This window comes from Oppia nitens, unplaced genomic scaffold (assembly GCF_028296485.1).
Source record: "Oppia nitens isolate AA-2021 unplaced genomic scaffold, nextdenovo-longstitch-racon4-pilon3 scaffold35_pilon_pilon_pilon, whole genome shotgun sequence".
Lineage (NCBI taxonomy): Eukaryota > Metazoa > Arthropoda > Arachnida > Sarcoptiformes > Oppiidae > Oppia > Oppia nitens.
In genome coordinates, this window is record NW_026533216.1 from 215,619 (window position 1) to 229,625 (window position 14,007).

Sequence of the window (14,007 nt, forward strand, 5' to 3'; positions counted from 1 at the left end):
TTGATTTTTTTTAAACAAACGGTATTTATTTATATATATATATATATACTGTATATCTATATGGCGTGGGTTTGAATTTTGAAAACTTTTTTTTTTATTACTATCTATGGAAATGTTTGCCTAAATTTATGATAATTTTATTTTATTTTTAAATTTATTTAATGTATTTATTATATATTTTATTTATAATAAATTATTTGTTTATTTAAATATATAAATAAATATATATATATATTAATTAATAAGTGATGTTTAATAAGTTGTCAACTATTTTACTATTATTTATAATAATAATAACCGCAAACCGCTGGCCATTACCGGGTATATCGGTAGCGGCGGCGGCGACGACGACTGAGGTCACTATATGTGACTTTAATCGCTATAGCGATGGCTGTGAGGATACATACGGCTCAGAGTGTAACCGATCGACCAATCAGTGTCAATGTCGGCCAGGATTTACCATCAAAATTGACCAAACATTTTGTTTGCCGCCGAAAAACCTGTCCGAATCGTGTTTCGTATCGGAACAGTGTATCAAAGCCGCCGACCGTAACCACAACGACAACAACCCGGTGGCCAATATCGGCTGCTATGTAGACGATCGGGAAATAGATGTCAAAACATTGAGACTATGGATCACACAACTCGATAGTGTCTACAAAATTGTCGGCACCTGTCAGTGTCCGGCCACACACTATTTGTTGGACACCACTAGTAGTATGATTGTCGGCCATCAAACAACAACCGGTCAACAGTGTCTACCGAAACGTGATATCAACGAAAACTGTACCGAATCTCAAGAATGTCTATCTGTACACTCGTACTGTGACCAGAGTCTACGCCAGTGCCGATGCAAACCGACCTATCGGTTCTCGCAACGCAAACGTCGATGCGTTGCCCAACTGATCGGCGAAAACTGTTCGGACAACGATCACTGTTCAGTACACGACCCGAATGCCGAGTGTCGTATCGGGTCGTGTCAGTGCCGACCCGGCTATATACTGTCCCATACGGGCAAATGTGTGGTCATACGTTTGCGGGGTACTTCAAATCACTTGCTAATGATGTTGGTAGTGGTGGCTACTGCCGTTGTTTTTGCCCTGTTGAGTACGGCTCACCGTAAATGGTCGTCGACTGATGATCTGTTCCGCAATGGCGGTGCTGTCCATTTGCGCAATCAGCTGCCCATGAATACCAATTGGATTACTAGGCGTACGTTTCCCACGGCTCACAATATGGTATTTCCCAATCAACAAATAGCCAACAGTCCAACAGCCGTCGGGTCCATCGCAGGACAACAGCAGCAACGCTATCCGACAACAGCCGTACAGTTGACTACACCGTCGCTGGCATTGATTTGGCCACTAAGACATCATCAGCAGCATCATAGTCATAGTACTGCYGCTGCTGTTGATGGCAATCATGTCTATCCATATCATTATCATCACAATCATCATCAGCAACACGAAGACGGACCGCCCAGTTATGATGAGGCCATCGGCAATCAGTCATCCCTGAGCTTTCCGAGTGATCTAAACAATAGTATAACTGTTATAACAACTACAACAACAGCCCTAAACAATTCGCAACTATCTTCAGCCAACACTACCGGTGCTGTCAACTGTAATAGTAATAATAATAATAATCTTAACAATATCGCCGCCACCGTTGCCAACAATGACAATAGTTTTGTTAACAATTGTAATAATAATTGTCGACAAAATAATTTAGACAATAGTGAAAGTGCTGTTAGTATTGCTGACAATAATAATAATAATAGTAATAATAGAGACAATTGTGATAATATTGCGATTATTATCAATAGTGATAACAATTGTCGAGATAGTAGTAATAATAATAATATAAATCAAAGTAGTAGTAGTAGTAGTAGTAATAATATTAATAATAGTCAATGTATTAATAATAATAATAATGTATAATATTAATATAATACAGTATATATATATATATATATTTAAATAGTATTTTATTTTTTCAAATAAAATAATTATGAATTATTGGAATAATAATTATTTTTAATAAAAAAATTGTTTTGAAATTTCACTTATTTATCAATAAATATTATTGAATAGTTATGAAAAATAAAATATATTTTTAAATTGAAATCAATGTTAAAATAAATTATATAATATTTATATATATTTTTATTTATTTTTTTATATATACAAATGCAATAATAATAATAATACTAATAATAATAACATTTATCAATCAATTCATGTGTTAAGTCATATTACTGTAGTTTTTTTTATTTAATAATAATATTTAGTATTATTTATTTTTTATAAGTTGTCTATAAATTGACATCAAACTATTATTATAAGATTATGATTATTATTATTGCATATTATTATAAAGTGTTTCAAAAAATATTTACAAAAAAAACATGCAATCAATTGATAGCCAATTGTGGAGAAATCATTTGGCAATAATACAGCTATAATTGCGATTGCATTATAATTATAGATAATTTCAATGAAAAATTAAATAAAATACTTTCAATTTTCTCTCTCTCTCTCTCTCTCTCTCTCTCTAATAATTATATTTATTTATTTATTACTCACTTAAAAAAAAAAACATTTTTTTTCACTGTCTCTTTGTTTGATAGTTTATAATTTTGTATTATAAATATTTTTTTTAAAAAAAAAAACTTTATCTATCTATCTGTCTGTAATATATATACTGTATATATATATGACTGGCTCTATGTCTCTACAGTTTATTATTATTATTATGGATAAGCTAGCGCTTAGTTAGCTAAGTTTTTTAGTCAATAGGTTAATGAATGCAATTTATTTTTATTTTTTAATTTTGTTTTCAAATTGAATGTAATACAAGGGCACACATATATATACATACACACACATAATAACAACAAAAACAGTTGACTACCTGTGCTTCCCTTGACTTAACTTCAGGGCACACCAGTATGTAAGTTATAATTGCAGTTATAATCTGAGTGAAAGAGAGAGAGAGAGAGAGAGAGAGAGAGAGAGAGAGAGAGAGTCGAAAGATTATATAGATTTTTGGTTAGTTTTAATAGATTTAAAAGTTTTATAATAAAATTTATACCAATAATAATAATAATATTTTTTTAAATGTGTTTTATAATAGTTACGATAAAACACACACACAATTGAAAATTATTTATTTTTTTGTTATAATAAATCACGACTAAATCGCACATTTAGTGATAAACAAAACAAATTAAATGATTAAATAAATGTTTTACTAATTTTTATGTATTATTAACTTAAATATATATATTTATATAAATAAAGGTATTTAATGTTCAATTATAAAAAAAATTGTTTATCTTTAATTTTTTTTGTTGAAAAATTATTTTTTTGTTTGTTATCGTTTTTTTTTAAAATTGTGTTATCAAAAAAATCATTATATCTTTTGTTAAATTATTACTTTTGTTATACAGGTATTATTTTTTATATATAATTTTTATTAGTTATGAATAGAAACTGTATTTGATTTGAACAACAAAAAAACAATTTGTATTTATAATTGTATTATTGTTATTATTTTTATTAATAATAATTATTATTTAGTGATTAGGATATACCTGATATATATCTTACATGTAGTTTATGTCACACTTTTATTTTATTTATTTATTTTTAAATCTCATTAATATATCCGACAACTAAATGTCCATTTAGTTGGCAAACCATTTTCACATATTATTATTATTACAGTACTGTATATATATACAGTACTAACTAATATGATAAACCAATTTATAGTTTCGTTGAAACATTTTTATTTATTTTATTTTTTTTTGTTAGTGATTAAGTCATCGTTAAGTAACTTACTAACAAAAAATATAAACTAAACTAAATAAACATAAAATAAGATTTGGCGCTTCAAATACATTATGTATATAATATATATATATACAGTATATAATACAAGTCATATGAAAAAATATTAGTAATTTAATTATTCATATAATATAATAACGTGAAAAATAGTTTATAAGATTAGCGCCAAAAAAATAAGTCTCTCCTTTAATATTAACTTTAATATAGTTTTTTTGAGATTTTTTTTTGCTTAATTTACTTATTGTTTATAAAAGTAAAAGTCTCTCTCTCTCTCTCTCTCTCTCTCTCTCTCTCTCTCTCTCTTTCTCTCTCAAAATAACTTTTACATTTAGTTTTATACAACAACAAAAAATTATTACATTAGAGATTAATCAAAGCGTAAAATAAAACACTCATTTAATAATAAGTAATTTTTTTTGTTAAAATCATTAAAATCTAATTTTTTTATTGTTAAAAATGTTTTCTGTATTAAAATAATACAATGAAACATAACAAAAATTAAATTACATTATAAATTGTGTGTGTGTGTGTGTGTGTGTGTGTGTGTGTGTGTGTGTGTGTGTGTGTGTGTGTGTGTGTGTGATATTTGTTATGCTTAACTTAATTTTTAAATAATTTACTATAATATGTATTTAAATTTTTTTTGTTGACTACTATTAAAAAAAATAAATATCCATTTAATTTGCAATTTACTAATTTGCTATGTGTGGTAAATATATACATATATAATATATAATTTAAATATATATATATATATACAGTATATTAAAATATAATTTTATCATTTAATTGAAAAATTTGTTGTGAACGACAAAATTTTTGTTTTATTTTTTTTTGTTATTGAGTTTTAGTTTTCTAAAAATTTTTATGCAAAATAAGTTTACAAATAAAGTTTATTTTATTAAATAATTATCAAATAATTAGTCTAAAATATTTAAATTAACAAAAAATATATATTATAATAATTAATAAAAATTTTTTTACAAATTATTATATAATATCCCATTTTCCCCATTAATTTAGACCTAATATATTAAATATATTGAAACACTTCTCCATTATTATTATTATCACACGTTTTATCAAAAAAAATTATAATTAATTTTATTATAATTATTATTAAATAACAACAAAAATCTACTAATAATTTGTCGCTAAAAAGTTGAAAATTACTAATTAATTATTATTATATAATCAAATAAAAAATAATAATAATACACATAGAAATACAAGTAATTGTAATAATAATAATATTATTTTATAACAACAAAAAATTAAGTGTAATTTTTATTTTATTTTGTTGTTGAAAATCTATTGTCCGGTAATTAAGTTTATAAACAATAAAAAAAATTATTATTACATAATATTTCAATGGCTACTATTATGAGTATTATTATTTTTATAAAAAAACATAAGTATTTACATAATAATTATTTAAAGTCACGCAAAATATGAATATTTTATTTATTTATTTTTTATTATTATTTTAATAAAATTTTTATTATATATTTGTCTAAATGTTAATTTGAGGTTTTTTTGAGATATCATTATTATTATTATTACTTTAATATTAAAATAATTCAGCAAATATTTAGTTCATTGCTAACACTTTTGCTTATTATTTTTATTATCATATTTTATTATTATTTCAATAGAAAAACATTACTTTACAAAAAATTTTTGAATTATTTATAATAAATTAATTAGAAAAATATTTTTCTATATTTTAAAGAAAGAGAGAAAAAAAATTATTTTATTTATTTTTATTAAGGGATAATGAAAAAATAATTTTTTTTAAAAACATAAAAATACATATATTTTGTTTACTATTAAACTAAACAAAACTACATATATATATAAATTTATATTAAATAATATTTCAAAAAAAAAAATAATATTCAAATAACAACAAAATAAAACTATAAAAAATAAAAACAATTAAAAATTCTAATTAATTTTAAAAAACTTATTGCTTATTAATTATCAATTTTAAAAAATATATTTATAAAAAAATTTTAATTTAATTACAGTATAGACACTGTATATTAATACTACTACTACTACTACTACTACTACTACTACCTTAAAAAAGTCATCATATTATATATATCTATATATATATACTGTAGGTATAGATACCGTATTACCCCATCATTAGTAGGTCCCATCATTTACCCACTAGTAATCGTGATGACCATGATGATGATGATGGTGATGGGAATCATGGTGATGATGATGACTTTCCACATACTGGCCGGGTATGTATGACTCATCACCACCACCGACAACATACGGCATTCCTTCACCACCGTATCCGCCGCCGCCATGTTTGATTTCGACATTATGTATATCGACATCACCATCAATGAACAGTGCACCGACACACTGATAGGGCATCCGATGATGAAAGTAAGCCAACGGTACGCCATTCACTTCCACCCGATAGTACTCGTGTTCGACATGTATGGCAATACTGAAATTGTTGCCCCGGTGTAGCTGATGGGTGTGTGTATGGCGTTCCTCACTGCCCCACGATTTATGGTGACGGCTGTTCAGTACTACATAATCTTCGTGAACCCTCGGGTTGACGTGCAAAGCGATACTGCTGTGATGGGCCGCATGATGACCAGTATCGCTACCCTCGACCAGATTGATTTCGAACCGATCCGAATGGTGCGGTATGTGGCCAGTTACGTAAATGGTCAGACCGGGTCGGACATCGCCTTCCAGATGTGTCCAAAACGGTGTTACCGGGTTTGATATGATACGCATAATAGTTGTTTCGTTTGGTGTTTCCTCACTAAATGTTTAAGTGATTCAAAAAAGATTTTAATTAAATATTAAAAAAATACTAATATAGTCGATGTCTATATAATAATTGTTTTAATTGCTGCAAAAAACAAAAAAAAAATAAAGTACTAATACTACTAATTATTATTTTATTATTAAATGATATTGATGAATTTTTATATATATATATATATTATGTTATAAGTAGTTATTTATGGTATGTATATGTGTGTGTGTTTACAATTACCAACTGATTTCCGATTTGTGCCGGATTTTATTGTTGTTGAAATATCTATTATAATTATAAATAGTTTATAATTTAATATATAAATTGTTTGTTTATCAAACATTTTTTTTAATAAAAAAAATAATAATTCAAGATAATCTCGATGATGTCAATAATATGAGAGCTGGCAATCCTATTCCATTAATAATATTATCAGTATAGTAGTAAACATTTTTTTTAAATAATAATAATAAAAATTGCAATGACATATCAGATTTTTTTTTGTTTTTTGTTTAATAGTTGTTTTTTTTTCTATGGAAATATTTTATATATATATGATATAACATTGATATATAAATGATATATTACTTGTATTATAGTATTTTTTTTCTCTATATATCAAATATTTTTTAGATGCTTAGTAACACTAACTAAATATTTATTTTTGCTATAGTTATAACTTATAATAGCATTATATTATTATTATTATTATTATTATTATATTATGTGTCTCTCAGATATATTACACAATATGATTGACATTATTTTGATATGTCATTATACACACACACACACACACACACACACACACACACACACACACACACACACACACACACACACACACACACACACACACATAGTATTGTTTTTTAACACTGCAGATAACCAACAAAAAAATGAGTCGACATTTAATACTACCCAAGCTATTGATATAAAGTATACTGTATATATATATATATATATATGTGTGTGTACAAAAAAGATAGGCTATTGTTTTTATATCATATTATATATAAATATTTTTACAGACAAATCAAACTATAAGCCATAATAACCTATCATAAAATATTGATAAATAAATATATCACACACACACACACACACAATATACAATATAATATATATATATATATAAATTATAGGACTAATAACTATACAAAAAAAAATATTTTACTAAAACTTATATTATTTGTTTTAATTTTTTTTTGTTGATAATTAAGTTTGTGTTTGCTAAACGCCCACATATTGTCATGTAATATATAAAAATTTATTTATATATATATATATAAATTATATATATATTGTATTTATATTTTAGGCCTAAATTTATATACATGTTTTTTTTGGTAGTTCAACAATTCAAACAAATCGCTGCTTACATACTGGTTGTATGATCACAACAACAAAAAATAAAATAAAACATAACTATACACAAAAAAAATTATTGGTATTATCAATATTATTATTATTATTATTATTATACAGTATATTAAACAAAAATAAAATATGATTTTTGTTGTTGTTGTAGTAGTCAGAGCTTAACATAAAAAATAAAACAAAATGTATTTTTGGGATTTATGTATTCAAAACTAATTTTATATATATATGTTTTTATCGTCCAATTTATTAGCTATACTGTACTATCAAATTAATTATTTATTTTCTATTTACAGGTTATTATATATATATATATACTGTATTATTAATGTTAAAATCGATAGTTTTAAATATATATATATATATATATATAATTTATCAATTATTAATTATTAAATAAAATATAAAAATTATTTTGTATTATTGTTGACTATTTGTTATCAATATATTTAAATACAGTAAATATCTAAATAAAGTATTTTTAGTTTAACATTAACATAATTATTATATACATTTGACACTATATGTGTTATTTAGTATTATTATTATATTTGATACAATAATACAGAATATTTCACAATTTAAATAAAATTTATGTAATACTTACACATACTTATGATAACAACAACAATAAAAAATAGTATCAAATATCATAATTTTTTTTCAAAAAGGAAATGAAATACTATTTCAATAAAAAAAACTAAATATATATATTTTTTTTTTATATTAAGCTTTCAATATGATTATACATGAAAAACATATTGAATAAATAGAAAATATTTTTAACAATATATATAAAAAAGTATTATAACTACAAAAAAATTTTGCTTAAAAATAATTGGGTTTTTTAAAAAAAAATAAATTAATAATATGTAAACAAATTTTTTTTTGAGAGAGAGATTTGTAAATATATTATTTATTTTTACAACAACAAAAATTTTGTTAAACAAAAATAATTTTCCTTTAAAGTCAATCAATCATTTGATTAATTTAAAAACAATATTATTTTATTTACTGTAATTAATACAATTTTTATATAGCCATATATTTCAATTATTAATATTATTATATCTCACTATTATTAGTATTTTTATTATTTTTTTGTTTTGAATAATTTAAATTTTGTTTTAAGAGTCTCCTTGAATTTAAATTCAAAAAACATAATTTTTTATTTCAAACAAACAAAAAATAACATTAAATTATAAATAGTTTTGTATATATCATGCAAATTACAAAATGCTTTTATAAAACATTAGTGTTTCAAAAAAATATATCATAAGTTAAAAGTTGTTATATATTATTATAAGTTATAATATAATTTTGTCATGCATTAAAATAATTTTATTATCATTATTATTATTAATATTAAATTTGATTTTTATATAATTTAATAATATATAATATCACATTAAAAATATTATTATTTTTATTTTTATTATATGACTCTCATTAGTAAATAAATGTTGGCAATAATTTTATTTCAAACATTTTTATTATTATTATTATTATTAACAACTCAAACAAAATGAAATTGAATTTATATATAATAGAAAACCACTTTTTTTTTATATGTATTAAATATGATATAAAAATTATTTATATATATATATATTTGGCCAGAAAAAAATCTCATATTTACTAAAATATTTATTTTTGATACTATTGAATTACATTTATATACTTATTTAATATATTTTATTTTTTACATTTATATATTTATACTCATAGGAGTTAAAGTTTATATAACTTTTTGTTGTTGTTGTTGTTGTTTATAAAAATATATTGATTTTTTTTTATTTTATATTTAACACCAAAAGTTTGAATGTCATATGAGTGCACAAAAAAACGTTATTTAAGTTTTATATATATATATATATATAGTATATACAAAATTGCAATAAAAACATTATATTTATAAAGAAAATATATAAGTTGTTATATTTAAGTTTATATATTATATTATATATATATATGTTTTTTTTCACCAACAAAATTTTTTTTGTGCTAACAATATGTTTTTTTTGCTACTAAAAGAAAATATAACTATTATATTATAATAGGTCTCTATAACACACACACACACACACACACACACACACAAAGTGATAGTAAATGACAAAAATAAAAATTTTTATTTAACAAAAATTTATATATATTTATATAAAAACCTTATTTTCTTTAGAAAAAAAACTTTCAATGAATCCTAATGTGATTTATGTGTGTTTGGTATATAATGTTGTTGTTATTATATTGTTGTATATACTGTATATAAAATAACATTGTTTCAGACATACAAAAACAAACTTTTTAAAAAAAAACAATATTAGATTAAAGTAAACTTTTTTTTAATAACAAAAACAAAACAATAATAGAGAAAAAAAACTTTAAAAACCTGGATAAAAATAATAGTAATATTATTATTATACTATTAACTATACGGTATATATTTTGATTAAAGTTTTTTAAAAATTGAACTCATAATATAGTATTATATTATTGTGTTATTGTTTAATAACTTTTTTGTTGTTGTTGTTGTTGTTATTAAACTACAATATATTTAGTTATATATAATAATAATTAATTAAATAAAATATTCAAAATTTAAATATCAAAAAATATTTTTTATTATTATTTTCTTTATATCAAAATTTGCTATTATTTTCAAATTATTATTATTAAGTTTTTTTAATACTATAATGATATTATTATTAATATAATTATAAGAAAAAACTGTATTTTTATTGTAAAATAATACTGTAATTAACTATTTATAACTAATTAAATCCAATTGAGCTATCATTATCATCCATGGTCATCATCATCATCATAATTGTCATTATAATCATCAATTAGCATAATTAATAATGATGTCCATGATGATGATGGTGTTTATGGTGATGATGATGATGGTCGTTATGGCCGAATACATTATCGGCTATCGCACCCAATAGGCCGCCGCTACTTCGGGTATGATGGTGATCCTCGATAATGGTCACATTGGGTGCTACGGCTGTCGGCACATAAATAGGCGGTCCGGGCGTAATCACTGGTGCCACGTAGGCGGGCGGCGCCGGATAGCTAACCGTTTGCGACGGCGGATAATAGGGAGCCGACGGTGCGCTCGGATAGACCACAGTAGTCGCTGCCGACGACGGATAAACAGTTGTCTGGTTATAATGTGAGTGTCTGTACTCTAGCCTATGTACGTCCAGATGGCCCTCGATGTTCAGTATACGTATCTCGTGATAGGGTACCCGATGATAATAGGTGGCCACTTCGTGGCCGTCCATACGTATACGATAGTAGCCGTGTTCGACAACAATTTGTATATCAAACGTACAGCCGTGACCAAAATGATGGCCCCAGTTATGGTGTTTTTCTTTCCGTCCCCAGTGGCCATAGTGTCGGGAATTCAGTATGACTTTACGTTTGTGCGGTTTGACCCGAATCTGTAGGGCAATGTTCGAGTGATGTTCGGCGTGATGGCCCATCTCGTGCCCGGTAAACAAATTGATTTCCATTTTGTGACAATGATGTGGTACGTGACCGCTAATCTGGATAACCGAACCGGGATGTACACCACCGTCGGGTATATGTCCCCAGTAGGGCAGCGGCGGATAGCTTATGATATGCATAGTTGTTGTTGTTGTTGTTGTATTTGATGATCACTTAAAATCTAGGTTTTAATACTAAATTAATTGGCAAACAGTTGGCACCGTTAGATTTTTTTTCTCTCTCTCTTCAATATAATACACTGTATATTACAAACACACACACACACGCATATACACACCCGTCTAACAATACCTTACTGATGGTTATGTCGTGTCATCACTACTGGTGCTATAAATTTATAGCTAATTAATTGTTATTGTAAGTTAGTTAGATATACGTTATATTATTACTGTATATATATATTGTGAAATACCAGTGCAATACTAGTTTTTTATTTAATTTAATTTTTATCATTTTATGATACAATTATTGTATAGTTTAATTGAGATATACTATTATTTTTTTTTGTATTCAAGTACTTTAGGTAGGTTTTTTGTAGTTGTTATGGTTTAAAAAAAGCACACTGGTAGTCAAATATATTATACAATGGTTAGGCTATATCATATTTCAATTGCAATATGCAATGAGTCATATATTTGAAAAAAATTATCTAAAATATTTTTTTTATTTGTTTAATTTGATAACTATTTTTTTGAAGCATACAATTAGTAATTAATTAAATAAAAAAATATATTTACGTATTAATTGATTTATTGATATTTTTTATTTTTTTTTATTTATTGATATATTAATGGCTGTACCCTTAATGATCATTACAATGCTATTTAGTAACGTATTTATTTGCTTATAATAAAAATTGATATTATAAAATGTTATTGATTGAATTTACGTCAATTTAGGAGATGAATAATTATATAAATATATACAGTACATATTGTAATATATTGTTATTATAAATTATAATCTCTAAAATAATAAATAAAATAAATTTGTTATCATTAGATTTATCAATTTATATTTAGTATACAAAAATAAATGCCAGTAAGATATATGCATAGTTACAAATGTTGATAATTGTTTTTATTAGTATTATTATTATTATTTATATTTGTAATAAAAATGTATTAATAATTTTTTTACTAATTATGTATAATATAGTCAAGTATAGTAGTTTATTCAAAAGTTTATCACTAAAAATTTTACAAATAGTATTTCAATTAACATTTTAAAATTAAATTATTGTCAATCAATTTTTTGTTGTTGCTGTTGGCATTAGATGATAATGATTGTTATTATTATAGTCAAAATTGTGTTATACTATTATATATATATATATATATATATATATATATATATATATTGTATACAACATATTATATAACAAATATTATAAATAACTACTACTACTGTACATACTTTACAACAATAGTAGTAGTAGTAGTAGTAGTAGTGTTACAAATGTTATCAATAATATTGTATTCAACAACAACAACAAAAATGTATATAAATTTTATTTTTATTATTTTGTTAGACTCGCGTCTCTCTTTCTCTCGCATATTTCAATTGTTATATAATATGATATATAAATTTTCAAAAAAATAAAAATTAAATGTCAAACAAACATATAACCGAAAAAAAATAGTTTATGCGTATTATTGTTATCATTATTATCTCATATCATATATAACACCCACACATAAGGTAATCTAACTCTCTCTCTCTCCCTCTCTCTCTCTCTCTCTCTCTCTCTCTCTCTCTCTCTCTCTCTTTCAACAAATTTCATTGCATTTACTTAAAAGTAAACATAAAGTGTGATAATATAGTATAACAAAAATATATACATAAATAATAATTACTCTTAACATACATGTCTGGTATCTATCCATCCATAGCCGCCCCCGCAGACCAACAATCCTTTTAGCAAACAGTTGTCAATAAAAAACAACAACCAAAAAACAGTAATAACTATATAGTTATATAATTATTATACTAATAACGACAACCAATTCCATAGCACTGGTATCTCAACAACAACAAAAAAACACATAACTAACTAATTATGAAGTGTCCAATAGGCCAATACTATTTCATAGTCATCTTGAATATGGCCATAATGTCCAGTATCTACTTGTTGTCGGCACTGGTATCCTATTCGCCCATTTATGAAACTGACGAAACAATAGTAACATTTGGCTTCATATCGATTATTGTAATGAAAAGAAAAACTAATTTTTAGTTATTTTTTTTTGTTAACAATTTTCATATATAATATATAATATTGATGATAGTGTGTGTGTGTGTGTGTGTGTGTGTGTGTGTGTGTGTAGTATAAACAGAGATTGAGATATAATACTATTTTTTATAAATCAGTTAAAAAAAATTATCATAAATTTATGATAAAATTTTTTGCTGTCAAACATCATTGTCTACAAACACACACACACACACACACACTCACAC

General features: G+C 24.3%; 3 protein-coding genes and 1 long non-coding RNA gene across 4 annotated transcripts; 2 read left to right on the forward strand and 2 right to left on the reverse strand.

Annotated features, from left to right (window-relative positions):
* Positions 1–248: 248 nt before the first annotated feature.
* LOC128957022 (type-2 histone deacetylase 1-like) lies at positions 249–4,883 on the forward strand. The gene is made up of 2 exons (XM_054302738.1): positions 249–1,748; positions 4,878–4,883. Exons 1-2 carry the CDS (start codon positions 249–251, stop codon positions 4,881–4,883), a joined length of 1,506 nt encoding a protein of 501 aa, XP_054158713.1.
* Positions 4,884–5,947: 1,064 nt separating this feature from the next.
* Positions 5,948–6,780, reverse strand: LOC128957055 (galectin-7-like). Its single transcript, XM_054302772.1, has one exon. It carries the CDS (start codon positions 6,624–6,626, stop codon positions 6,033–6,035), a length of 594 nt encoding a protein of 197 aa, XP_054158747.1. The 5' UTR covers positions 6,627–6,780; the 3' UTR covers positions 5,948–6,032.
* Positions 6,781–10,787: 4,007 nt separating this feature from the next.
* On the reverse strand, positions 10,788–11,894 carry LOC128957051 (galectin-4-like). The gene has a single exon (XM_054302767.1). The coding sequence runs from the start codon at positions 11,664–11,666 to the stop codon at positions 10,890–10,892; it is 777 nt and encodes a 258-aa protein (XP_054158742.1). The 5' UTR covers positions 11,667–11,894; the 3' UTR covers positions 10,788–10,889.
* A 1,287-nt stretch (positions 11,895–13,181) lies between these two features.
* LOC128957068 (uncharacterized) lies at positions 13,182–13,737 on the forward strand. The gene is made up of 3 exons (XR_008484539.1): positions 13,182–13,248; positions 13,440–13,505; positions 13,562–13,737. It is a non-coding gene; the product is annotated as an uncharacterized LOC128957068 (long non-coding RNA).
* The last annotated feature ends 270 nt before the right edge of the window (positions 13,738–14,007 follow it).